Source organism: Rhinolophus sinicus, chromosome 15 (genome assembly GCF_057876585.1).
Source record: "Rhinolophus sinicus isolate RSI-liver-muscle chromosome 15, RSI-T2T, whole genome shotgun sequence".
NCBI classification, from domain to species: Eukaryota; Metazoa; Chordata; class Mammalia; order Chiroptera; family Rhinolophidae; genus Rhinolophus; species Rhinolophus sinicus.
In genome coordinates, this window is record NC_142515.1 from 23,419,607 (window position 1) to 23,445,350 (window position 25,744).

At 55.1% G+C, this 25,744-nt stretch overlaps 2 protein-coding genes across 6 annotated transcripts in view; one reads left to right on the forward strand and one right to left on the reverse strand.

Annotated features, from left to right (window-relative positions):
• Nucleotides 1-8,213, reverse strand: SFXN3 (sideroflexin 3). 5 transcript variants are annotated; one of them, XM_019724939.3, is made up of 11 exons: nucleotides 7,906-8,213; nucleotides 5,556-5,719; nucleotides 4,727-4,897; nucleotides 4,280-4,378; nucleotides 3,848-3,923; nucleotides 3,602-3,687; nucleotides 3,217-3,344; nucleotides 2,971-3,020; nucleotides 2,158-2,207; nucleotides 1,633-1,680; nucleotides 1-1,379 (listed from the first exon to the last, which is right to left on the reverse strand). In XM_019724939.3, exons 2-11 carry the CDS (start codon nucleotides 5,714-5,716, stop codon nucleotides 1,283-1,285), a joined length of 966 nt encoding a protein of 321 aa, XP_019580498.1. In that variant the 5' UTR covers nucleotides 5,717-5,719; nucleotides 7,906-8,213; the 3' UTR covers nucleotides 1-1,282. The 5 variants fall into 5 exon arrangements, with proteins under 5 accessions (XP_019580498.1, XP_019580497.2, XP_019580496.2 ...); XM_019724938.3 differs by lacking the exon at nucleotides 7,906-8,213 and adding an exon at nucleotides 6,907-7,062; XM_019724937.3 differs by lacking the exon at nucleotides 7,906-8,213 and adding an exon at nucleotides 6,895-7,044.
• PDZD7 (PDZ domain containing 7) overlaps nucleotides 8,137-25,744 on the forward strand; it is an 18,889-nt gene continuing 1,281 nt past the window's right edge. The window contains exons 1-16 of the mRNA XM_019724932.3: nucleotides 8,137-8,400; nucleotides 9,091-9,467; nucleotides 13,531-13,671; nucleotides 13,998-14,172; nucleotides 14,656-14,832; nucleotides 15,103-15,250; nucleotides 16,492-16,552; nucleotides 16,957-17,364; nucleotides 17,840-18,037; nucleotides 20,088-20,138; nucleotides 20,688-20,863; nucleotides 23,406-23,497; nucleotides 23,610-23,701; nucleotides 23,864-23,935; nucleotides 24,431-25,030; nucleotides 25,339-25,439. Of these exons, the coding sequence (XP_019580491.3) occupies nucleotides 8,270-8,400; nucleotides 9,091-9,467; nucleotides 13,531-13,671; nucleotides 13,998-14,172; nucleotides 14,656-14,832; nucleotides 15,103-15,250; nucleotides 16,492-16,552; nucleotides 16,957-17,364; nucleotides 17,840-18,037; nucleotides 20,088-20,138; nucleotides 20,688-20,863; nucleotides 23,406-23,497; nucleotides 23,610-23,701; nucleotides 23,864-23,935; nucleotides 24,431-25,030; nucleotides 25,339-25,439 (3,000 nt within the window). The 5' untranslated portion in view covers nucleotides 8,137-8,269. The remainder of the gene's footprint in view (nucleotides 8,401-9,090; nucleotides 9,468-13,530; nucleotides 13,672-13,997; nucleotides 14,173-14,655; nucleotides 14,833-15,102; nucleotides 15,251-16,491; nucleotides 16,553-16,956; nucleotides 17,365-17,839; nucleotides 18,038-20,087; nucleotides 20,139-20,687; nucleotides 20,864-23,405; nucleotides 23,498-23,609; nucleotides 23,702-23,863; nucleotides 23,936-24,430; nucleotides 25,031-25,338; nucleotides 25,440-25,744) is intronic.

The window sequence follows — 25,744 nt, forward strand, 5'->3', positions numbered from 1 at the left end:
TAGACAGGTTTTCAGTTTATTGAGTAACAGTGGCATCATAGCTTTTACTACTGGTGGCGGCTGGTTGGGCGAGCAGGGAAGTACTCTTAGAGGATCCCTCTGGGGGCCTTCCACTCTACCACTTCGGCCAGAGGCCATGGGAGTTGGAGTCAAGGTGCAACTCTACACTCTGAGTTTACCAGCACATACGCTATCCCCAAGCGCACCTCCCCTTTACACCAGATGCTGATGCCTCTTGAGGATGGGGATTGGGGTGGGAGCAGGGCCAAGCCTCAAGAAATAGAAGGAGCTAAGGTAGGGGTTCTGCTGAATGTCTAACAAGGGTCAATGGAACACAAAATTCCCTGTCTTAGGGCCTAGGTGCCCTTGAGGACGTACTAGTTACACCCACTTGGATACCTGTGGAGTTTAAGCGCTGTTCCCATAGCTGTGTCCCTCAGTAAGAGGGTACGGTGGGAGCTCTTAAAGGGGAATGCTTCTCTGCCTTTGTGGCTTTTTAGTGAGGGAGAGGATTGGAGTTTAGATTTGAGGTTATGCTGTCAGAGTGGACCAAGAACTCCTAGGATTGTGCCTGAAGATGCCCACATTGCAATGTGGGGTGGGGGGGAGGGAGGAGATGGCAAGAGTAGTACAGGATACTGACACCCCTTTGCTCTGGTAGAGAAGAGGAAATGATCTATTCCAGGATGTGGGGGGTGGTATAAGCCCCCTGCCTCCCTTAGCCTGACATGTGTTCCTCTGCCAGTTCCTGAGTCAGCTTTGGGAGCCAGGAAGCAGAAATCTGAAGGCTTCAGCCCCATTTGGTCTGCTAGTGTCCCTCAGTCTGTCCTGAGACCCTGGGGCTCTTCCTGTGTCCATAAGTGGTAATGTGCTGTCAGACTTGACTTGGCCAGTGGAACTGTTTAGGCAAGGAAGTTCTGTGGCCTGGCTGGCTGGCAGGTGGCAGGAGGCCAAGAAGAGAAGCCAGACAGCAGGACATCCCAGGACAGCACGCCTGCTCCTAGCTTCCAGGACAGCATGTACACTCATATATCACATATGTACATAAGTAGACACACTAGCACAGGAGAAAGGGACTACGTGACCCTACTCTTTGAAATCAGAGAGGAGAGAAAAAGGCTGATGGGGGGGTACCTCCCCCAGCCTAATGGATTGCTGGTCTCAATGGCTGCTGACTACCAAGGCCCCTGCCCAGTACCAGGCAGAAGAGAAAGTGGCAGGGTGGCAAGGCTCCACTAAAGCAGCAGCACGAGGAGAGGGAGGGGCCAGGGCTGACCCTCCCTCACAGCCCCTTGTTGTAGTAAACCACTTCCATGCCGGGGTTTTGCTGATGGATCTGAGCTCTCAGCTCCGGCTCCAGCCTGCTCACGTGTATCGAACTGCAACAGAACAGCACAGGCCAGCTGAGTGTCCCCTGAACCCAACCCCCTCAGGCTAAGGGATCACCATCCTTCCTCTTCCCAAGCTGAAGAATCTTCTCCACTGAAGGCCACAAGGCCCAGATCACTGTCATTCCCCACCCCCAGTATAAGTATCTGCCAGGCCTCTTCCCAGAACACACTGAAGGTCAGCTGGTTCCACAGATGTGGAGACCTGTCCAGAGCCAAGCTCGGGGCGGGGGGCAGCACTTACCTTCTCTGGGGGAACAGGGCACAGCACAGGGGGGTGGCAAATACCAGGCTGGGGAGAAGAATGTTGGAAAGGTTTGTGAAGCTTTGACCTAAGTGTGTTCCCTTCTTGCCCCCCATCCCATTTCTGGAGACTGTCCCTCGGGGTGAAGACAGATTAAAGTCAACTCTGGCATTAGGTTCTGGCTGAGGAAAGAACCTCCAGAGCAGTGACTCAGAGCTCCACAGCCAGAGAGTGAGACAATCAGGAATTCAATGTGTATGAAACTTCTGGATGGTACAAAAGGTAAATTTTTGTGGTTTCCTCTTGTAGATGGAAGACTGGAACCCCTTCAACTATACTGTTGACCTTCAAGGACAGGGATCACCCCCTAACACACACAGTATGCCCTATGGATGTCCAAGAACCATACCTACTCAATGTATGACTGAACGATATATGTAAACATCTTAAAAGCAATGAATACACGCCCACATCCCCCATGGAAAGGTACTCCCACACACCCTAGCTAACTCCCTGCACACTTACCAGAAGCCCACCAGTCCCACCTGCAAGGGTGCCCCCAGCCAGGCGCGGCGCTGTGGAGAGACAGAGACAATGGAATGGCACGTGTTCCAGGCTGCCACCCCATTTCACCCACCACAGCTCTATCCCATTAGCCCTGCCTGTGAACCTCGGATACGTGGCCCTTTTCTTTCTCTCAAGCCCACAACAGAGCTGGAATCTCCAGATCACCACGTTCTACTCCAGCCAGGCCTGTTTGCGGACACCCTCCCTAGTGTTCCATCACCCATTCTGGCCTCTCAGAACTGGTTCTCATGGCACTCCCTGCCATTCTTTCTTTTCCCTCACTTTCTCCAGGGGTTGCTTTCTTCAGGAAGCCTCCCTCCTCTGACCCTTCACTCACTTCCTCCTGTCCCAGTGGCATGAATTTGTCCCTTTCCAAAATACCTCCTGTTCTGCATACCCTGCTCGATTTGGCCCAACCAGAGGGACCACCATTCTGTTCCTCCAATGTGCATAGTTGGTATGCAATAAATATTTATAGCCTGTCCCTGGTGTGTGTCAGAGGTCTCTGGCGTGACACCAGTTTCCTTTAGGATAGAAACCATTTCCTTTCTTCCCTTTTCTTCTCCTCCTGTTCCCTCAATGTTCCTTCACCCCAGCCCAATTCATTCTTGCTGAGTGAATGAAGGTGAACGGGGCAGCACAGGAGTGGGGCAAACAAGTGGCAAGTCTTAAACTCACTCAGGTCAGGCTGGAAAAGGGGCTGGGATTGGGGACTCACGTCTGCTCCCAATCACCACTACTTCCAGGATAGAATGGGCGAGAGTGACCCACCTTCAGGAAGTCTTTCTTCTCCAAAGCATCCATGATCACGGGGGGTATGGCTGAAAGGGAGGCAGAGCAGGGAGGGAGGGAGTTAGTGGCATGACTGTCGGGACCCTAAGGAGGGGGCATCCCCCTTCACAGTTCCTCCCACTTCCCCCTGGAGTCTTATGGCCCCCAGAGTCCTCAAAACATCTGAAGAACCATACCCCTTTCTCTCAGAGCCTCCTGTGCCCCACCCAGCCACCCCTGCCTCACCCATGGCAGGAATCGCCATGCAGATTCTTGATATCACCACCTGGAAGATTCCCTGCTTGGCCGCGGTCACCGAGTGGCCAAGCCTCTGACCTGCCTCATCAGTCACCGGGATGCCCACCTGCAGCTCCCTGAGAACGGAAGTGAGGAGAGTCAGGTCACAGGCCCCAAATCCTAGCCAAAATGCCCTCATGGACAGCTACTCCCTGTGGTCCCTTCAGATGTCCTAGATTCAAAGGCTGGTTCTCCCACCCCAGATCCCAGACTGAGACTGGGCCCAGCAGCTCACGCTCAGGGAAGGAGTCCCCATTCTGGCTGGTCTGCATGGCTGGATGGTATGCCCCCATGCCCGGTGGGCGTGCACAGGCCAGGAGTGGGGGCCACTCACCTCTGCCTCATCAGAGGGATGTTGATGCAGTTTGCAGCTGCTACAGCTGCAAAGGGCACAAATCTGCCAACCAGGGGGGGCAGGTGCTGGGGGAGGAAAGATATCATTTAGTGGCCCTGAAGGCAACCAGATGGTGAAGAACTCTAGGGAGAGATATGGGGAGCCTGCAGGTCGAGGGGGAGGGGTGACGGGGATGAAGGAGGTGAATAAAGGGTGACTGGGGACCAGTGGAATGGGGGCATTTACCTTGGTGAGGAATTTGAGGCCCAGGGCTGTGGCCACAGCCCCGGTGGTGGCACTCACGTAAGCTGTTCCCAGCTGCCTATGGGTGGAAAAGCCACAACACAAGAGGGGAGGTAAACAGTCCAGTCTGTGGTTCTTTCCTTCAGGGACATGCCAAATATTCAACACATGAGGTGTGGGCAGGTGGCCTCATTGCAGAGAAATGCCTCCTGGCTCCAGGGGAGACTTGTCTGGAAGCCTCCACTCCTCCCCTTGAAGAAGAGTGGGCCCCCCAAAGCATACACAAGAGGACCCCATAAGTTCAGGCCAAGAAAGTGGAGAAGGATAGGCTGAGAGGAGGGCAGGAAGCAACTGGCTTCATGGGCAGTGAGGGAACAGGCTCAAGCAGGAAAGAGCCATGGTGGGCCAGGAGAAGAATCTCCGGGGATGACTCACCCCACGGTGATGGGGGCGTCGCCACTGCGGTTGGAGTAGTTAACGACAGCGTTGAAGGACTGATTCACCCACTGCCAGAACACCACGGTGGGGGTCTTCCTGAGGAAACAAAGGCACTTCTGCTCCCTCTAGTGTCCCTCATCCTCGGGCCCCGATAATGAAACCCCAAAGGTTACTCCCAAACCTTCAGGACTGACCAGGTGGTGGCCCTAGATCCTTCTCTGGTGACTCCTGCATGACCCTACCCATTTACACAAACACACCCCCTGTCTCTGGGGTGGGAGGACTTGCAGGGCTGAGTTCTGAGGAATGGAAGGGATTCGAACACAAGCTCTCCCCCACCCACCATTTTCAGCCCACACTGGCCCAGAGAGGAAGGACCTACGTCAAGCTACACTCTAGCTTGGACAGAGTGCTCAGGGAGGGGACAAATGGGACAGGACATGCCTGTAGAAGGTGAGCATGCAGCCGGTGATGGTCATGTTCATGGGCACCTGGGCTGACATGCGGCCAATCAGGACCACTTTCTCCCCCGTGTCTGGATGGAAGGCAGAGTCGTACACATACTTGGCCCTCCACAGCTGGTCTTCAGTGAGTCCTGGTGTCACCACGCCGGCCCTGCAGAGGTTAGCAGGGAGCAAACAGGTAATTCTAGTGGGGCAGATATGTCTTCCTAAGCCCTGCCCACACGGCTCAGGGGAAGTTTGGGCAAAGGACCCAGCACTGTGGTCCCCGATCTCAGAATAAAGGAGCTCCTTGTCTCTGGGAGAGAATCAAATCTTCCCAGAAAGGGGACTCCTATTTCTACTTTTCTTCTAGCCACACAAATATGGCTGCCCTTGTATTTCTGCCCAAAATACTGGTTCATGGGTTAGGGTGGATCCCAATGGGTCAAAAATGTCTAGGGATATTGCAACGGTTTTTCCCCCTGGAGATAAGGGGGATGCCCTCTTACCTCCTTGGGACTCAACTTTGAGACCCTCTGTCCTTGCAGAGGATGGTCCAGCAGTGGGATGGGTCCCTATAGAGCGTTTGTAAAGGCATAGAGCAGCCCCCCACCTATAAGTATCAATGCCATCTCCTAAACCCAAACACCCTAAAATCTTTTGGATTAAAGCTCTGTGCCATAGTTGTCCATGATTTCAAAAGATAAAGCCAGGGAATGAGGGGTAGGAAAGGGTCACTCTCAAGCTTGGGGAGACAGGTGCAAAAGGTACTGTATTAAAGGCAGGGAATGAGACCCTGGGTTACAAGGTCAGATGGGGAAGGGGGTCACCTGTAGTTCTGCACGATGTTCCGGGAAGCTTCCAGCTGTGCCGCAGACAGCAACAGATTTCGGGGGTCAGTAACAGTGAAGAAGTGCTGGGCTCTACCCAGGAAAGTGCTTTGGTCCCAGCGAGGTTCCTGGATGTTGATATCTAAGGGCAACTCACCCATTTTCTGCAAGGCAGGGACCAGAATCAGAGGAGGAGGGTGTCCACGGGCTCAACGTGGGAGAGCCATTGGTGTCCCTGTCTGCCCTGGTCCCTGGGCCTATCGCCAATTCCTTCTAGTGCTCAAGGTGACTCTAGATAGGTAAGCAACAGTGGGGGGAGGAGCTGTTTTCTAGGCAATGTCCTGGCCAGGGACCTACTGCCACTAGAGGGGCTGGGGGTGGGGTACAGACCCGGGAAAACAGATCTTGGGCTCCGGCCTGTGCAGATTTTCATGAGTGAGGATTTATGTGTGTGTGGTTGATGCATGAGCAGCAACTAATCCCATGCAGCGACTCTTGTGCTCTGTATGCACAAATATGCATATTATATGCATTCCACATCCATATTCATGTCAGCTTTAGGCCCTTGCTGCCCTGAGACCTGGATACAAACTCCCAAGGCTGTTTGGGAAGATGGCATAAGCCATCCCACACCCTAGATCCTGATTGAAGGAGAGCAGGAGCTCTTTGGCCACCCCAGGGCTTATCTATTCCAGATCTCAAACACAGGGACTCTGATGCCAACTATGTGAATGTGTGTGTATTTTCAACCCACACTGAATGGCCCAAGGCTCTCCTTGTTCCCCAACTGGGCAGGGCTGGCACAGACAGCCATCCACCTCTCCTGGAGCCACCTGCCTCCAGAAAGGGGCAGGATTCAGTAAGAGCCCCCTCCACCCAGCACAGAGAGGAAAGCCTGAAACAGCCATCTGGCTGCATTGGGTAAAATCCTACAGAATGACTAATCCTCTTCAACCACACTTCCTCCCTTACAGGCAGGCACACCCTCCCTCCCTCTCACAGACTGACACTCACATACCCACACACAAAGACACCATCACGTTTGTGCTACACAGACATAAAAACAGGGTGGACACACCCTGCATTCACCAGCTTGCAAGACTGTTATTTGCAAGCATACACACACTCCACATATAGCCCATATCCATCAGTTGCAGACACTTGAATGTGTGACCACACAGAGCCCCACCCTGACATTCTTTCCCCAACCAACCTCTTCTCATGCCCCATGAACCTCCCTATAGACGAATATTCTGAATCCGGAAAAGACTGAGAAGGCAGGCCACCCTCTCCAACTCCCAGCCCTCAACCCTCTACTTGCCTGACCCCAGAACACCACCTGAGCACTCACACTCTCTTGGGCTCTGGGCTCCTGGCCTCTGTAGCTCTCAGACCCTCCTTCCTCTCCCCGCGTCGCCCCGCGCTCCCACTCATCACGTGAAACGTCACGCCTGACGCTAACCAGCAGGAGGGGCGGGGGCTCCCCGGCGCCTTCGCCCGGCGTGCCCGGGGATTGGCAGAACCTGGGGGCGGTGGGTGTCATTTGGGGCGACGCCCCCAGCAGGGCCACCGGGGTCCAGCCCCATGCTGCCTCCCAGAACCAATCCAGCTCCGGGATCAGTTCTGGCCTCGTCCCCAGACCGAGAGAGGAGGGGAGGAGCCACGGTTGCTGCCCACTTTGTTTGCAGTCCCAGGCTGGTCTCGGGAAGCACCCGGTCTCGGGAAGCACCCGGCCTCGGCAGTAAGCGGTCTAGGTGTACAGGGCGAAAGCTCGCAGCGCGCAGGGCTCAGGCAGGCGATGTGGAGGGGCCATCCATCAGAGGACTCGGATTACCGCCTGACTTGTTTACTTGATGGCTGCCTTGGCAGTGGCTTTTGCGTATTGGCCCCCTGGGCTCCTACCTCGCTTCCCGCAACCTCTTTCCTTCCGCAGCCCTCAAATTCACCACCCCTTCACAGCCCCGTTCTGCTCGTGTCTGTGCCCCTTCTATGTCCCCAGCCCTTACCTCCTCCCCAGGGCCCTCCTTATTTCTCTCTGTAACTCCTAGCTCCACGGGGTCCCCCGTTTCCTTATGCCCTCAATCCCTACCCCTGCATCACAGATCGCAGCCGCAGTCCCTGCTCTGAGATGTAAAGGAGCAGAAGGCTCAAGGTAGCTCTGTCTGCATCAAGCAAGCGGATCAGAAAGATTCTTCCTACTCCTAGTGTCCTGGGACTAGCTGCTCCTCCTGTCGACCTTTCTGTAACTCAGTGGACAGAGAGACACTTTCTGACGTAAAAGTAGGATGCATGTGAAGAAGGCAGCGCTCAATCACACACACACACACACACACACACACTCACAACTCACCTAGTCACAGTACAGAGCACGCCTGCCGCACCCCCAGGCGCCTGCCCACTGCAGGCTCACGCCCTGCTCTGCCCAGGTGACATTCCCTCACTGAGACCTCGGGGGTGACCACGGAGCGGTGGCAATTCCATGAGCCCTGATAGTTGGCTTGGCCTGGAGAAGACGCGGTTCCGAGCTCCCCTGCGCTGAACCCGTAGCAGGAGTCAAGCTGAGAGACCCACGCCCTAACTTCGAGGTTGAGATTGGGCATCAGAGCTCGAACTGGAGCAAGTAGAAGCCGGCGGCCCCAGCCCGGGTGACAAATGGCTGTCCTGGGAGCCCAAGGGAGGTGGCGGGAGGGAGTGAATGGCGGTCCTCCCAGCCAATGGAAGCGAGAGCTTTCGCAGGCCAGCCGGGCTCCTGCCGCCTCGGCGAGGCGTGGGCGGGGTCCCCCGCTGCGGCAGTCGCTCGCGCCCTCGGGCGGGCGAGGCCGGCGGCTGCCGCACACACGAGCAGGTGAGGGGGGCCGGGGCCGAGCCCAAGAAGTGGGGGGCCGGGAGGGCCGAACCGAAGATGGGGTGCTTGGTTCTGGGACCCAGAGCTACTCCAAGGGAGTTAGCCCTGGTTTGCACCGGATGTTGTGGGGCTCTCGCCAGCAGGTCTTCCCCCCAAGCCTGTGAGAGATTCACGCAACCTCTTTAGACTGTAGAGTAGAGGGGACGGAGGGGATAGTAGCCTGGAGCCTGGCGATCTCTGAGGGCCGGGAGATCTCTGGGGTCTTTGGCTGCAGCTGTCCCAGGTCCTGCAGCCCTGCCCTCGAGGCCTGAGAACCGCGGCTGGCCCCTACCCACGTACGCAGGAAAGGTGTGCAGTGAACTGTCCTGGCCCCGATTTCTCTCACACCGCTTGAAGCCCCAGGGCATGCAAGAATCCCATCTCCACTCTCTCAACCTCTACTGAGGATTCAGGACCGAGTAGATGACTCAGCTCAGAGTGTGAATGAGGGTTGAATGAGAGGTTCCCACTAGCCTTGTGTGAATAGCTCCAGAAGTCCACGATGGTGCCTGGACTGGGCAGTTCTCTGGCCAGGGGTAGGAGAGGTGAGGGGCCTTAGGCATGGGAGGGTAGGATGCTCAAACCAGGAGGAAGGGTGGAAATTCTGGGAGGCAGCATTCACACCCCTGACACCACCCCCTTCCTGCGCAGGCCTGGAGCTCACACTTCGGCGAGGCAGCAGAGGTGGGGGGATCCTGGTCACTGGAACCCCCAGTCCTGCACAGAAAGCTCATGGAGCCCTGAGCTCGCTGGGCCCTCCACTCGAGGGCTAGCAGGTTCCCTATGGACCTGTAGTCTAGGCGCCATGGCGCACGGTTTCTCAGTGGGCTTCGACCCACTGGGCCTCGGAGACCTAAGCTCCGGCTCTCTGAGCTCCCTCTCCTCCCGAGGCCACCTGGGCAGCGACTCAGGCTCCGCAACACGATACTTGCTGAGGAAGCAACAGCGGCTGCTGAATGGGCCCCCCCGCGGAATCCGAGCCTCATCGCCCATGGGCCGCGTCATCCTCATCAACTCCCCCATCGAAGGTGCGGGTGGTGCCCAGCCACTAGCCTGGAACGGAGGGTGGGGGGAGGGGAAATATAGCACTAAGTAAGCAGAGCCAGCATGGGTGGGGGAACTCAAGAGATGGGAGTCTTTGGGATGGGGTAGGCAGGGCCCTCTGGGAGCCCATACACTGTTTCTCATCTACCTTTTTTCCCCTTCAGGCCAAGCTTTTAGGGCTCCAGGATTATAGAGAGGTCAGAGGTGGAATGGGGCATAGCAGCAGGAAAAGGTGTGTGTGAGAGAGAGAGAGAGAGAGAGAGAGAGAGAGAGAGAGAGAGAGAGAGAGAGAGAGAAAGAAAGAGAAAGAGAGAAAGAAAGAGAGATGCTAGCTCCCAACTGAGCTAGGCAGGGTATTGAATTGGCCCCTTCATCCCATGGACTCTCCCTTTCTCCAAACCCGTTTGTGTATGCCTTTGAGGGGTGGGCAGGATGGAGAACATCCTCTATCAACCAGCCTATTGAGTGACCAGCTCTGTGCTGAGCTATGGAGCCAGTGCCCAGTGAGGCAGATAGAATGACAGGAAGACCTGCAGAAGTAGGGAAATAAAGATAGTGCAGCCAATCCTTAGAAGAGGAGGAAGAAGGTGAAGGGTCAGGGAGGGAGTCCCAGGGCTGAGCCCTGACGGAGGGGACACCTAAGCTTATGTAGGTGCTTAATGCCTTTTCATTGCACACCGATTCTGTACCAGCCCTGGTTAGGTCCTGCAGGGGACCCAGCGAGAAACAAGGCTCAATCTTCACCTTCAGAAATTGACAGTGTAGCAGGACTTAGAGACAGGGATGAGAATAGCTGGGGTGGAGGTATCACAGACAAAGGATGAAAATGGAAAGCATGGAGCATGATGGGGCTGGCACTTAGGAGACAGCCTGGCTGCAGTGACAGGTGTGAGGCGACAAACAGCAGGTGAGCAAAGCAGGACCTTGAATGGCAGTGGAGAAGTGGGGGCTCCCTGGGCCTGGGCTTTCTCTGGACAGGACCAGATAAATATCTCCAGCTCCAATCCTGTGTGTCAGCCAGCAGAGCACCCCTGGCTGAATCCCAGACTGTCCTTTTCAGACCCTGCTCCTCCCCTCTAACCCAGCTGGGCATCTCTGCTCCCCTACCCAGGCCCCCGGGTCAGGGATGGTGCATGTTGCTCAGGCAGCAGGCTTTCCTCCACCAGTGGCCCACTCAGCCTCCCCCTCAGGTGAGCAGCAGGGCACTACTCATGGAACAGAAAGAAGTCCCCAGAGGAGCTATGACACGTGGAGGGGGGAGGAGAGCACTACAGCACTGCCCTTGTAAGTCCCATTGTATTACAGAACTGTGCTATAGCTCCCCCTCACTCACCAGACACACCACGCCCAAGGGGCATTGCTCTGACCTGCTGGCCCCTAACCTGTCTGGGCTGGGAGCCTGTGAGCTCAGAATCTTCTCCTCTGCCTGAGCACAAATATCTCCCAACTTACATAGCTTGGAACCCCTCCCCTGGGTTATTATTTAGACCACTTGGGCCTAAAGTAACTAATAAGGGAGATACAGTGGGAAGAGTTACACTGCCACGCACATCACCCCCATAAGTTCCCACCAGCTCTGCAAACCCAGCTGGTCCCAGAGTAAATGCATTATCTTTAATCCAAACTAGCCTTTTCTCCTCTGTCTATCCTAGCTCATTCATTTATCCATTTATTCTTTCATTTATTAAAAAATGACTTAGCAAATACCAAGCACTGAGCCACATACTAGGGATAGATTGGTGGAAAAGAATTATAAAGTGCCTACCATGGTTGATCTTACAGCCTAGTGAAAATAGATAGATAATAAATAATACACACAAAGCAAATAATGAGAAAGGCCGGTAAGAATCTTGAAGGTACTAATTCAGATGATATGACAGAGTAGTGTTCCTCAAACTTTAGAATAAATCTGAATGGGCTGGGGGGTGGGAGCATGTTAAATGACAGATTGCTGCATCCTACACCCAGGGCATCTGATTCAGTGAGTCTGAGGTAAAAGCTGAGAATTCACATTTTTAATCATTTCCTGGGTGCTGCTGGTCTGGAGAGCATGCTTTGAGAACCACTCTAACAGAGAGGAGGGAAGGGACTTTCTTAGTTAGGGTAGCCCAGGAAGGCTTCTCTGAGAAAGTGGTGTGTGAGCCAGGATAGCCTGAAGAGTAAGAGCTGGCTTTATGAAGGTCTGGGCAAGAGTGTCATAGGCACAGGGAAGGATTGACTCTGAACACTGAAAGGATTGACCTGTGAGAAGAACAGGAAGGAGATCAGTGTGGCCAAAGCTCAGGGAGACCAGGGAGGGAGACCAGAGGTGAGGGGAGAGAGGTGGGCAGAGGAAAGTCCGGGAGGGCCTTATTGGACATGGGAGGAGTATGGGGTTCCTTCTAGAAGCAGGTGTACACATTGACATTTTTAATCAGGGGAAAGGCAATCTATTATCAAAGCTGACTCTGGCCACTGTGTAGAGATTGGATTAAAGAAGGCAAGAGTGGAAGTGGGGAGAGAGTGAGGAGGCTGTGTGATGCCCTCGGTCAGTGGCCTGGGCTAGGGCAGTGGACGTAGAAAAGGTTCCATCCTCAGATACCCCAAGCTCTTCGGCTCAAATCCCCAGATTTGGCATCCCCCTAGCCGAGGGCCGTAGGGAGGCCCCAGAGATGGACTGAGCAGAAAAATGTTTGGGGGATGAGAGAGCAAAAGCCTCCTTGGTTGGGCTGAAAAGGTCCCAAAACCTGTGCAGATAGAATTAGCTAGGAAGCCCCAAGATCTCCGTGTCTCTGTTCTGCACCATCCCTGCCCACAGGCTTCCCTTGGGGATTTCTTCCTGAGTTGCCCTGGTCATGCACTGTAACATGATTTCTCTTAGATCAAATTGAAGTGTCTCTCTCTCTCTCTCTCTCTCTCTCTCTCTCTCTCTCTCTCTCTCTCTCTCTCTCTGTCTCTGTCTCTGATTTCTTCTGGAGTAAGCCTTGCTCAAAAATCTCACCTTCTCACCTGGGACCCAACTTACCTCTCCAGTCTTCTCACTTGTCTCCAACCAGAAAGTTTCCTCACATATCCACCTCTGAGCCTTTGCGCACTTCGTCCCTTCATTAGTATCTTCCTTTCCCCTCCATGCATCCAAATCCCACCCATCTTAATCCTCCAAGAAAACTTCCCTGACAGCTCCAGCTCCTAGGGACCCCCCTTCCCTGATTTTCCCCAGCACAGATGGAGAGGACCACTCTGGGATCTGGGCACTTATTACAACATGGGGTTGTTCGGGATTTCTCTCTTCATACAGTCAGGTAGCTCCTAGAGTCCTTACCTCCAGAATCCCAGAGTCTAAAAGACAGAAGGCACCTCAGGGATCCTTCCACAACATGCTAGACAGGGATTTACCAAGTGTCAGCTTGCATGCCTCCAAGGATGAGGAACTCACTCTCCCTCCTGGAAAACTCATTCCATTGTCTGACAGCTGAAGGTTTTAGAAAGTTTTCTCTTGCTCAATTGACCTCCATCTAACTCTACTATGTGGACGTGGCTCTGCCCTCTGGGTTGCATAGTCAAAAACATCTAATACTTTTCACAAAATAGCTCTTCAACTATTTGAAAATTGAGCTAATATATTCATTTCCACTGCAAGCTGAAGAGCCTAGGCTCCCTCACCTGTGCCCCATAGGATGGAGTCTTGAACTTCTTTCTGTCCATCTGACCCTCAGAGTACCAGGATTTTTAGGCATTTGGCCTATCCTGTGGGCATGGGAATTTAGTAAGCATTAGACAGACACACGGACACACAGACACACACACACACCCTTCTATGTTATGAGGGATGGAGAAGAGGGTCTTCTGGCATGGAGTCCTGTCCTGCCTGCTCCTGCACTCTCACTGGCCCATGGTCTCAAAATCACCCACAGGGAACTCAGAAATTGGCTGCCCCCCCCCTCCCATTTCGGTCGCTGGGTGCCTGTGCCCAGCCACGCAGGTTTTGTAGGCCCCAAGTTAGGAACCAAGGGGCCTGCTGTGCCCCAAGTGGGCATGGGAGTCATGTCTGTGTCCCCACCCCTACAGCCAACAGTGATGAGAGCGACATCATCCACGCCGTGCGGGTGGAGAAGAGCCCAGCGGGGAGGCTGGGTTTCAGTGTGCGGGGCGGCTCTGAGCATGGCCTGGGCATCTTCGTCAGCAAGGTGGAGGAGGGGAGCAGTGCAGGTGAGCACGGCCCCCAGGGGTGAGGTCCTGGGGGACATATGGGACCCCACCTCAGTGGGGTGCAGAGGTGCTGTTGTCAGGGGTGGGAGGAAGGGCCCTCATCTTTGGTGGGTCTGATCTGATGGGGAGATGGGCTTCCCTCCCAGGGCAGAGTGGGCTACTGGACAGGTCCCTAGGCTAATAGGGGACACTCAAACCCTATCTGGGGATCCCCAATCTCAGGGAAGAAGTTTTCTCCCAGGGAGCCTGGTCTGATGGGGGCTCAGCCTCATGCTGGAGACTTCTCCTGAGTGGCCCATGCAAGCCATCCTTCTTCCCTGGTGCAGAGCGGGCTGGCCTGTGTGTGGGGGACAAGATCACGGAGGTGAATGGGCTGAGCCTGGAGAGCACCACAATGGGCAGCGCCGTGAAGGTCCTGACAGGCAGCAGCCGCCTGCACATGATGGTGAGGCGCATGGGCCGTGTGCCGGGCATCAAATTCTCCAAGGAGAAGACCACATGGTGAGAAGGCCTGTCCTGCCTGCCCTGGCACCTTCACCCAAAGTCATGGCAGGAGAGGCCGAGGGCACAGAGCTGTGCATGGGCCTGGCTAGTATGGCTTCTGTTCCTCCCAATCCCTGGGGCTGGAAACACAGGGATCCTAAGGCCTGACCTTGAGATAAAAAGAGGCCATGTCTGTGCCCACAGCTCTGCTATCCCAGACCCCAGTGGCCCTGCCCTCTACACTGCTGCTGCTGAGTCTGGGATAGTAACGGCGTCTCTCCCTCAGAGCTGGGCCTGGCACATTGTAGCCACTCAATAACAAATGGAGACTAGGATCGTTTCCCAGATTTGATTAATCTATGTCCCACTGATGGTCTCAGGTCTGGGAAGTCCCTCAAAGGCAACCCCACCTTTCCCATGCAGTTGTGGGGGCTGCTGAGAGAAGGGAGTGAGTGGTGGCAGGTGAGGGCCCAGGCTGAGGGCCCCTGCTTGCTGCCCCAGGGTGGACGTTGTGAATCGACGGCTGGTAGTGGAGAAGTGCAGTTCAACACCGTCCGACAGCTGCTCAGAGGACGGTGTGAGACGCATCGTCCACCTCTACACAACTTCCGATGACTTCTGCCTGGGCTTCAACATCCGTGGGGGCAAGGAGTTTGGCCTGGGCATCTATGTGTCCAAGTGAGAGCTGGGCAGGGAATGAAATGGGGAGGGGAAAAGGTGGGGTCTGGGCTGGGATCTGGGGTTGGGTCAACACGTGAGGCTGGCCAACTCCATGTCCAAATGAGGGCCTAGGTCAGGGGTGGAATCTGCAGAGGGGGGCCGGCGTCACCAGGAGGAGAGTCCAGGAGTTTAATTGGAGCATCCCTGTATCCAAGTAAAGAGAATCTGGAATGGGGTGAGGGAGGGCAGGCCTGGGGGCCCATCAGACTGCTGCCTGTCTGCCCCCAGAGTGGACCATGGCGGGCTGGCCGAGGAGAATGGCATCAAGGTGGGAGACCAGGTCCTGGCGGCCAACGGTGTCAGGTTCGACGACATCAGCCACAGCCAGGCCGTGGAGGTGCTGAAGGGCCAAACGCACATCATGTTGACCATTAAGGTGGGCAGCACTGTGGGAGTCATGGAGAGGCCAGACTGTAGAAAGGACTTCCTAGAGCCCTCTGGTACTGAATTAAGCCCGTCGCTCTACAGTGTAGGACTTTCCCACAGCCACATGAGCGGTAGGGCGGGCATTGTTCTCATCCCTATTTTGTAGAAGAAGAAACTGAGGCACAGAGAGGCAAAATAACTGAGGAACCACAGTCAATTACTCAGCTGGCCAGTAGCAGGCCCTGATTCCGGGCCTGCTTCCCCAGACACCTCGGGCAGTGTCCCTTCACATGAGTGGTGGAGGCCTAAGATTAAAAGGAAAAATGTCCTGCCCAGAAGGGTTGGGTGGTAGCTGTGGCTCTGAGCAGGACCTAGGTGGTGGGCATCCTCAGGGTACAGAGTAAGAAAGGCTGGGCTAGGACCAGAGATTGAGTTTCAGGGGAAGTGGCTGGATCCATTATTCATGTGGGTCTCACACTTGCCTGAGGATCAGGTCCTTCTCACTCTGGTTCCTGGAGGAGGTGATGCCTCACTCTCCCTAGTGCCTCATCCTGGCCCCTGCTCCACCCTTCTCCCTTCTTCAAGCCTTTACCTATTTCACCATGCAATTCCTCCTCCACCATCCCCTGCCCCGCACTGCCTCTATTTCACGCCTTTCCCACATCCCATTTCTCCCTTTCCTTCCTCTCAAATTTTCCCAAACACTCCTCCTCACTCCCACTCTGCCCCTCATTCATTCATTCATTTATTCATCCATTCAACTGTTGTAAGCACCTACTATATGACAGCCACAAGGCCAGGTACTGAGGCTGCAACAGTGAACAAAACAAGGTCTCTGCTACTGGAGGGAGACAGACAAATAAACTAGATACATGCAAATTGTGACAAGTGCTATAAGGAAATTAATAGAGAGATGGGATGGGGTCATTTAAGAAGGCCCTTTTAGCTGGGTCCAGGTGGGGGTGTTCAGAACAGGACTCTCTGAGGAAGTGACACCTTGAAGCGGGAGAAAGAGCTAGCTATAAAACGAGCTGAAGGAAAGGACCCTAAGCAGAAGGAAAAGCAAGTGTAAAGGCCTTGAGGTACAGAGGAATTTGCTACGTTCAGAAATAAAGTGGCCTGTGTGGTGAGAGCATAATGAACTTGGAGGAGAGTGATGAGGTTGAAAAGTTTACCCCCATCACTCCCCATTCTTACCCTCCCTTCCCACCCTCTCCCCATGCTCTCCTCTGCCCACTGTGCCCTCCTTAGGAGACAGGCCGGTATCCTGCCTACAAGGAGATGGTTTCTGAATACTGTTGGCTGGACCGACGTAAGTGACTCAGGCCCCTAATGTTGGAGAGAAAGGGCTGAGGCCCAATGGCGGGGCCAGAATCTCTGAAGAATAAATGGCCAAGGGCACTAAAACCTTATTGGAACTTTCACACTGCCCAGAGCTGTTTCTGGGCTCCCCTCTGAGAAACTGCACGTTCTGTTACAGGCTTGTCTAGGATCTGGAGTCCCAGGGGGTGGATGGAGGAGGGAAAGTGACCTGCCCAAGGTCTCAGCAAGGCAGAATGTTGGGCAACCAGGTCCCCAGACCTCGTGTTTCCAACCTTGGCTGCTGCCAGATGCTCCCCAAACCCCCAAGCCCAGGGGAGGTCGGCAAGCCTGGCAGGGCCCTAAAGAAACCCCACCAGACCCCCGAGACACTCCTGCCTTCCCCAATGCCCGCAGTGAGCAACGGGGTGCTGCAGCAGCTGTCCCACGCCTCTGAGAGCAGCTCCAGTGTCTCCTCATACGCGTCCAGTGCCCCCTACAGCTCAGCGGAGGGCTCCAGCTCTTTGCCCTCAGACCGCATGGATGTCTGCCTGGGGCCTGAGGAGCAGGGCAGCCGTGGCCCAGGCTGGGGGCGGGCAGACACAGCCATGCAAACAGAGCCCGACACGGGGGGCTGCGTGGAGACCTGGTGCAGCGTGCGGCCCACGGTCATCCTCAGGGACACAGCCATCCGCTCCAATGGACCCCCGCCCGCCCGCCACCTTGACTCTGCGCTCTCTGAGTCCCCCAAAACTGCTCTGCTGCTGGCCCTCAGCAGGCCCCGGCCCCCCATCACACGCTCCCAGAGTCACCTGACCTTGTGGGGTACGTAGGGGACTGGTGGCTATTGCTCTCTCCATAGCCCCTGGTCCAAAACTTCCCTCACACCCTGTCCTGTGCACCAAACCTCCTTTTGCCCCAGGCTTTCACCCAGCCCCACCCCCAGTCCCAACCTGAGCCCCAGAATACACTCAGACCCTGCTTTGGGCCCCATTTTAAATTAGTCCTGGGCCCCAAACCCACTCTTAGTCAATCCCCACGCTAACCAATCCCCTTCATCCTGGAGTTCCTAGGCCTGTCCACACACACACACTCCAGCCCTCATGGATTCCTCACATCGCTGTAGCTGTGGGATGGGGGAAGGGTGGGACGTTAGAGGAGGACCCCACCTCCCCACCGGGCTGCAGAGCCTGTCTGCCCCCTATTCTCCCTTCTCTCTGCCCCTCCCCCCACCCCTGCCCCTTGTCCTTCCCTTCTGCCCACCCCTCCAGCCCCTCCCGATGCGCCCTCGTGTCTGCAGAGGAGAAGAAGCAGCGGAAGAAGGAGAAGTCGGGGTCCTCTGGGGAGAAGGGTGCCCTGCAGCGCTCCAAGACGTTGATGAACCTCTTCTTCAAGGGAGGGCGGCAGGGACGGCTGGCAGGGGATGGATGCAGAGAGGCCTGGACTCTGGAGAGTGGAAGCCCAGCCAAACCCCGCCCTCGCCTGGACATGGAGAGAGGTAAGTGCTGGGTGGGTCAGACAGGGAGGATGGAGGAAAAGTCCACTTTGGCACCCAGCAGCTCTGGGATTCTAGCTGTGAGTCACCACTCCACCCCCTGAGCCTCAGTTTCCTCATGAGTGAAATAGAAGTAATAATACCTATATCTTTAGGAGTAGTGCGGAATAAGTGAATTAGTGTATGTTCATCACTCAGGACATTGTCTGACACATAGAAGGTGCTCAAAAAATGTAGTGGTCATTGTTATACTGCTTCATCTTCCCATTTTACAGAAGGGAAAACAGAGTCACAGCGTAGAAGGAAGTGGAAGAGCTTGGGTTTGATCCCTGTATTCTTGGCTCTGTTGGGAGGGAAGGGTACTTGTTTCCTAGAGCATTTGGCTTCACCTACCAAAGCTCCACAGGCCCTACTCAGTTCTAGAACCATCCTCGAATAAGGCCATTTCTAGATCAGGGTCCGGGCAGAAGGGCAGACTTAACTCATGTCTGGGGCTTCCTAAGGATCCTCACGGAGGGCCTCTCATCTCACAAGTGAGGTTCAGAGACTGGACCAAGAGTGGATGAGTTCAGACTCTCCGGGTTGCCTATGATAGAAACTCAACCCGAACTAGCTTTAAAAAGCAGTTCTTGGCTCAGCTACTGATTTAACCTGGGTCTAAATGTTTAAACAATCTCATCAGACATTGGCCCCTCCTTGTCTTTTGGTTCCCTTTCCCCTGGCTGGCTTCATTGTCATACAGGCTTTGCCCACTGAAGCTAAGATGGCCACTGTCACTCAGCAACGCAGGGAAAAGAGAGGTCTCCTTAAATAACCCCAGCTGAAGTCCCAGGCTTTTACTGGCCCGGCTGGGATCACATGCCCAACAAATCACTGTGATGTGGGAGAGAGGGAGGCTACTTTCATCGCTGGCCTGGGTCATGTGCCCACCCTGGAGTACATGCAGTGAGAATGGGGGTCCCCAGGTGAAATCAGGTGCTGTTTCCAGAAGAGAGAGTGGAAAAACAACTACAGGATGGTTGGCAAAAACAACTACAGGATGAGGAGCTGGGCCCTATCCCTCTCTGGGGTCTCAAGGTGACAGTCCCATGGTGAGACAATCCCTTCAAATCAGGGCAGGTCATTCCCCCTCCCTCAACTCATGTCTCTTTCCACAGCCCCAGGAGCCCTGCTCTCTCTTGATTCTCCTCCCACCTCTGGCCACTCCTCTTTCTCCTTCAAAGGCTCTTTTTCTCTTTGTCCCTTGAAGGTAGGTACTCCTCTAAACACTGTCCTTGGGGTTCTTGCCTCCATACATTTGCTTCCAAATGAATCTGCATAAGCAGATACCACGCAGGGAGTCATGCGGAGTCTCAGCTCCCGCTCCCCACATAAGAACGCAGGACATGGTGAGGCCAAAAAGGAACACCCACGGAGCCATAGATAGGAGAGTCATACCACTATAGTCTCTCTGGTGGCCGGGTTGGAGACACAGGAAGCAGGAGCCACACGATCCGCAATCCGCCGTCCGCTTCTCTGCCAACCAACCTCACTTGCTAGCTACAATCCGCCCTGCTAACTGCAATCCGCCCTGCTAACTGCAATCCGCCCTGCTAACTGCAATCCGCCCTGCTAGCTACAATCCGCCCTGCTAACTGCAATCCACGCTTGCTAGCTCAGCCATGGCAGTTATATCAGTGGCCAATGGCTAACTGGTTACAGCTGACAGCCAACTAGTCACAGCTGATGGCCACCTACTACCCGAGCCAGCACCTTTCCATGTGAGGCTGAGAGCCTGGAAACTGCTCTTTGGGACTCTGTCCCCACAGCAGAGCTCAGACTGCCCCTCTCTTGATCCCAAACCTTCACTGACTCCCCAGTGCCTATGAACAGAGTCCTTAGCTTGAGCACGACCTTCAAGATCCTCATGGCCGGGCCTCTTGCCTCCCTATCCCAGCTCCTTCCAGCCCAAACTCTCCATTCCAGCCAGTGATCCAGCCAATCCTGAGCCCCTGAACCCCCATTTTCAGATTGAGAATCAGGGCCTGCTGCTGAGCCTTTTTCTTCTTCTTAGCAGGGGGAGTGGGGCCCGTGCAGAAGTTTGTCACCTGGAGACTGAGACGCGGTAATTCATGCATCCCTTTACCGAGGCCTGGTTTACATGCTGATGGGGTGCATGTTGGGGGTGGTTGAAGTTTGGGCTAAACTCAGCTGGGGTCAAGCATGAGGGATCAGGCAGATAGGGAGATGCATATTGGGGGTAACAAAAAGGAACTGGACTAAGTTTACTAGGAGAGTTGCAGACAGATATTGGGGTGTACTTTTGAGGACTGGGAGCTTGAGTTTGAACTCTTAAAGACAGATTTGGGGACATGAGTGAGCCTGTGCTAGAATTCCAATGGAGACCAGACTAGCATGACAGTGCATGTTCAGGGGTCCTGGGGGCCACTGGGTCAGGACTTCATTAAGGAACAGACTGGTCTGTGTTGGGGAAGCTGAGGGGCCAATGGTGGAACTATGGGAGACCATGGTGGGGAGCATCTGAGCTAGGCTGGGACTCTGTTGGGGCCATGTCAGCCTGTCCCGGGGTCTGACCCCCACTGAGGGAAGCCCCTACCTCCTTACCTGGTGGCTCCTGGCTCCTTCATCATACCCCTTTGCTCCTGCCCTGCAGACCGGGAGAGGGGCCGCGCCCTGCTCTCTGCCAGGTCTGGGAGCCCCTCCAGCCATCTGCCCAATGTGGATGAGCGGGTGCAGGCCTGGGAGAGCCGACGGCCCCTTATTCAGGACCTGGCCCGGCGGCTGCTGACTGATGACGAGGTGCTGGCCGTCACTCGTCACTGCTCCAGGGTGAGCCTCTAGCCTGCCCCCAGCCCCAGCACGTGGTCACTGCGTCACCAGCCCCTCACTCATTGAGGCCACTGTCTGCTGACCATTATCTGGGCTTGATGCTGTGAGGCCAATGGTCATTAAGAGCAGAAGCCACCCTGACACACAAACACACACACACCTCATAGCCAGGAAGGGGAGATAGATAATAATTAGAACCTAAACAGCCATGTGACAAATCGTGTCCAGTGCTGTGAAGGAAAAGAACATGAGAAAATAACCCAAGAGGCACAAACTAGATATAGTTTGGGAGGGCCTCCTTGAGGAGGTGATATTTAAGCTGAGGAGGGAAGGAGCCAGACAGGTGATGAGTTGGGGGATATGAGTCCCTACAGTCACGTGCCTCCATTCTCCTCTGAAGCTTGGCTTGTTCCCCCTTGCCTACTTCTGCTTCTGGGTCAGCCAATAGGACTGGCCTGGTGCCAGGTCCCCGCCCTGTTATCCAAGTAAGTAATCTTTTGTACTCCCACACAGCTCCAGCCTCCCACGGCGTCTATCCACACTGTTGTTCTCTTTTCCCTTCCACTTCAAACAGACCAGAGGGCCCAGGGTAGGGTGGAGGTTAGATTTGAGGGAGTCTTTGTAGCCTGAATGTTGGGGAGGTTGCAGGACGCACAGGTCATCCCTTCCAAGGGGATTGGAAGACCCTCTCCTAGCCCACTGTCTCAAGAACCCCCAGGTTTCTCTGATGGGTTCCCATGCAAGGGCAAGCTGAGGAGTTTCAGGAAATCATTTGTGGCTCCCCCCACTCCCTCAACTTGGTCAAGGCGGGGGCTGTGTTGTATGCCTGTGTGATGTGTGCATTTGTCTGTCTGTGGGGTACGTGGGTTTGTGTGGACTTAACTGTATAATTGTATCTGTGTGTGAGTATGCATGTGTCTGGCTAAGATATGTGTGTGTCACCTGGAGACTGAGACGTGGTAATTCACGCATCCCTTGACCAAGGCCTGGTTTACAGTAGAGCTGCAGATGGGGTGCATGTTGGGGGCAGCTGAGAGTCTTTGTGCTAAACTCAGTTAAGTGTCATGCTCAGCTCTCAGCGGTAAGTGGAGCTCTGCGAGCCTGCAAGTCTGGCCACTAGGGGGAGCTCTGTGTTTGTTTCTTTGTTCAGCTCCTTTTCCCTCATCCCTCAGCTCCTCCTACGGGCCCAAGCTGGCCTCTCGCAGTGTCCCCACGGCACCTGAAGAGCTCGATACACCACCCAAACCTGACCCAAGCCCCACCCACACCAAGAGATCAGACCCTCTGAAGAGGAGTCCTGGCTATGTCAGTGTAAAGGCCACCGTTTCCGTGAAGCCTACTCTGATCTTCCCGTCCTCCTCTGAGATGCCCTCTGCCCCATTGCTCGTGGTTTGTAGTTCACTGGGGGCACGTGGCTCATTATGCCCCTCGTTCCCACTACACTGAGTTCCTGAAGACCTGGAACAGGGTCTCCCTCGTTGTGTCCCCACTGCCCAGTACACTGCCCTTAGTGGGTGCTGATGCAGATTTGTGGACTTGCAGTGTGTACACATATGTGACTATTTCTGTACCATTATGTACTCGTGTATCTCTCTCCAGACAAAAGGGGTGTGTCGTTGACATGTGTATGTGTAAGTCCCTATAACTTCGTGTGTGGTTTAAGGCCACATACCTAGTTTATCTTTTATTTCCAGATATTTATGAATGTCTCACTCTGACCACCAGGGCACGCTGTTTCCCTGTGTCTGTGCCCATACAAGATGCTCTGTGTTTGTATCCTTGAAGCAGTATGCGTCTCCTTCTCACCACCAGGGGGCGGTATGCTATACAAGTAGGGTGGCTCCTAGTGTTCAGTTTGCCAGTTTGTCTGCGTAGGTGGGGTGTGGCTGGTAGTATCCGGGCAGTGCCAGGCAGAAGGGGCGCCACCCCCATGGATACTAACTGGAGAGGCTTTCTGTAGGGCCACCCTTTCCCCAAAGTCCCCATTCCAGCCCTGAACAAAGCCTAATGTGTAGGTCTGTGTGCAGACAAATGCTGGGCCAGCCAGGGCCACAGCCTAGTGTTTGGCTCGAATTCCTTCTTTCTGCTTGGAGGTGGGGGTGGTGAAGAGAGTCCACGCCCTGCACATCCTTTTCCGGTCCTGGAGCAGGCAAGAGCCAGACTTCTCAGGTTCCAGTCCCTCTTTACACTTCCTTATCTGTGTGGCTTTGGCAAAGTCTTTTTCTCCCAGCCTCAGTTTCCTCATCGGCAAAACAGGAATAATTAATGTCCTCTCTCAGGCTGGTTGCTAAATGAAAGACCATGTGTAAAAGGCTTAGAAAAGTGCCTGTCCCAAAGCTGTCATTGCTGTTGTTGCTATTACAAGCCTGCTATTATTATTACAGGCTTCTACCGAGTCACCAAGATGAAACATCCTGTGGACAGCCTGGGGATGGGGAGAGCCTTTCCTAAACGCGGAGGGGCCGCACGTGCCCAGGCATTCCCCCTCACCCAGCTCTGGAAGTCCCTGCGCTTATCTGACCCGTGGTGCTTCTCTCTGCAGTATGTGCATGAGGGCGGTGTGGAGGACCTGGTGAGGCCCCTGCTGGCCATTCTGGACAAGCCAGCAAAGCTGCTGCTGCTGCGGGACATCAGGTGGGGAGGGGGTTGTGGGGAGGGCTTGAAGGCAGGAAGGGGTCCCTGGATACCTTCCCTAACCTCTCCAGGGCTGAAGCCCCTGCCCAACCCATTTCTTGTCCTTGCCCAGGAGTGTGGTGGCGCCCACTGACCTGGGCCGCTTCGACAGCATGGTGATGCCTGTGGAGCTGGAAGCGTTTGAAGCCCTCAAGAGCCGGGCAGGTCAGCAGCTGGGGGGCAGGGCTACGGATCCTGAGCCCCAGGTGGGGAGAGGGGTGGCATCTCCCTGTGGAGAGGGGGCAGAGACTGCCTGAGTTATTTTAGCTGTGTCCATCAGGGAGCCTGGCAGTGGGGCCCTGCCTCTGACCTATTCTCTTTAAGCAGTACGGCCTCCTGCTTTGCGACCATCCCGGCAGGACACACCACCCAAGCGTCACCTCATCACTCCTGTGCCTGGTTAGTCAGAGTCCCAGAGCCTGGGGAGGGGGTACACCCCTGGGAGATTGGGGAAGGGAGAACAGGCCTTTTGTCCCTCCCCCATGTGGGTTATTGTGGTTTCAGAGGTATGTGTGGTTCTCTGAAGGAAAGCCATTGTCCACCAGAACCATTTCTGTCACATCCGTTCACCACTATTATTTACCTAATAATTGGTTTTAAACCCACCCGCTTTTTAAATTTAGTCTCATTCTATGCAATAATCTCCAGAAATTACCAGTTAGGTGTGTGAGTCATATTTTGTTTTAGACACATTCAAATAAAACTGTAAGTATTACAATAGAAAGTATTAAAATACTATTCCAGTGGAACAGGGGCCGTGACCCACTGCGGGGAATGCTGCTTGTAGGGTCTGAGCACACCCAGGCCTGGGGCTCCTTGGCCCAGGAACGCAGGCAAAGACTGGGGTCTGGGCTAGTGAGGAAAAGGCAGTCTGACCTTGGCCCTCTTCCCCAGACAGTCGCGGAGGCTTCTACTTGCTGCCTGTGAATGGCTTCTCAGAAGAGGAAGATGATGGGGAGCTCAGGGAGCGGCTGGGGGACCTCCAGGTCTCCCTGGGTGCCTCTGCCCCCCATCACCCTCATAAAGGGATACCCCCTCTCCAAGATGTGCCAGTAGATGCCTTCGCTCCATGCCGAAGCACCTGCACACCCCCTCCCCAACCACCCCCTGTTGCTCCCCGACCCCCAAGGCCTAACTGGCTGCTGACAGAACCCCTGACACGAGAGGACCCTCGCCAGAGCCAGAGCCATGGCCCGGCCCAGAGCCGGAGCCGCAGCCGCAGTCGCAGCCGGGGCCGAGGCAAGTCCCCCGGACGCAGGCGTTCCCCATCCCCGGTACCTATCCCCAACCCCAGCACGACCAATGGACGCTACCATAAGCCTCGGAAGGCCAGGCCCCCTCTGCCGCGACCTCTGGATGGGCAGGCAGCTAAGGTGGGAGGCAGTCACGGGCCCTCCGAGAATGGAACTGCCATGACAGCCAAGGAGGCAGCCACAAAGGCCCCTAGTGGGGAGCTGCGGACAGTCACGCTGTCCAAGATGAAACAGTCCTTGGGTGAGTCCAGGTGGGATTGGGCCTGGCAGGGGTGCTCTTGGGTCTGGGTAAGTTTGGTGGGTTTGGTTTTGGGATGTGACTAGGGGGCCTGGGCCTAGTTAAAGGAATTGGGTATTGGGGTATAGTTGGTGGGTCTAGATTTGGGGGCTTTGGGATCTAGAGGATTTTGGAGTTGAAAGTTGAGTAGTAATAGAATCGGGGTTTGGGAGAAGTTGGGGGCCCCGGATTTGGGAATGGGGTCCTGGGTCTGTCCTGGGAGCTCTGGGTCTTAGGGGCATGGTGCACTCACCCCGTGTTTCTCTCACTAGGCATCAGCATTTCAGGGGGCATTGAGTCCAAGGTGCAGCCCATGGTGAAGATAGAAAAGATCTTCCCTGGGGGGGCTGCCTTCCTTAGTGGGGCCCTGCAGGTGGGTGAAGCACACTCAGGTCGGCTCCTTGGCCCAGAGCTGACTCTGGTGGGGGTGGACTGGTATATGCTTAGCTGCCAGCCAGGCATGTTTAGACCAGGTCATTGGGGGCGGGGGTCAGGCCTGCAGGATGAGTAGGCCAAAGGAAAAATCTGCCCCCTCATGCCAGCCTGGGACTGAGGGCAGCCCATCCTGTTCCAGCCCTAGTCCCAAGAGACAAAGGGCCATTGTCTGTGCCCCACCCAGCCCCCAACAGCTCCAGGCACAAAAGTTCTATTGTCCATCCCCTCTACCCAGATGGGGAG

Coding starts and splice junctions, on each gene's coding strand:
- SFXN3 (XM_019724939.3), bottom strand. CDS start 5,716: ATGGGTGAGTTGCCCTTAGATATCAACATCCAGGAACCTCGCTGGGAC. Junction 4,379..4,726: donor TGCATGCTCACCTTCTACAG/GCATGTCCTGTC, acceptor TTGTTTCCTCAG/GAAGACCCCCACCGTGGTGT. Junction 1,681..2,157: donor GTGGGACTGGTGGGCTTCTG/GTAAGTGTGCAG, acceptor TCTTCTCCCCAG/CCTGGTATTTGCCACCCCCC.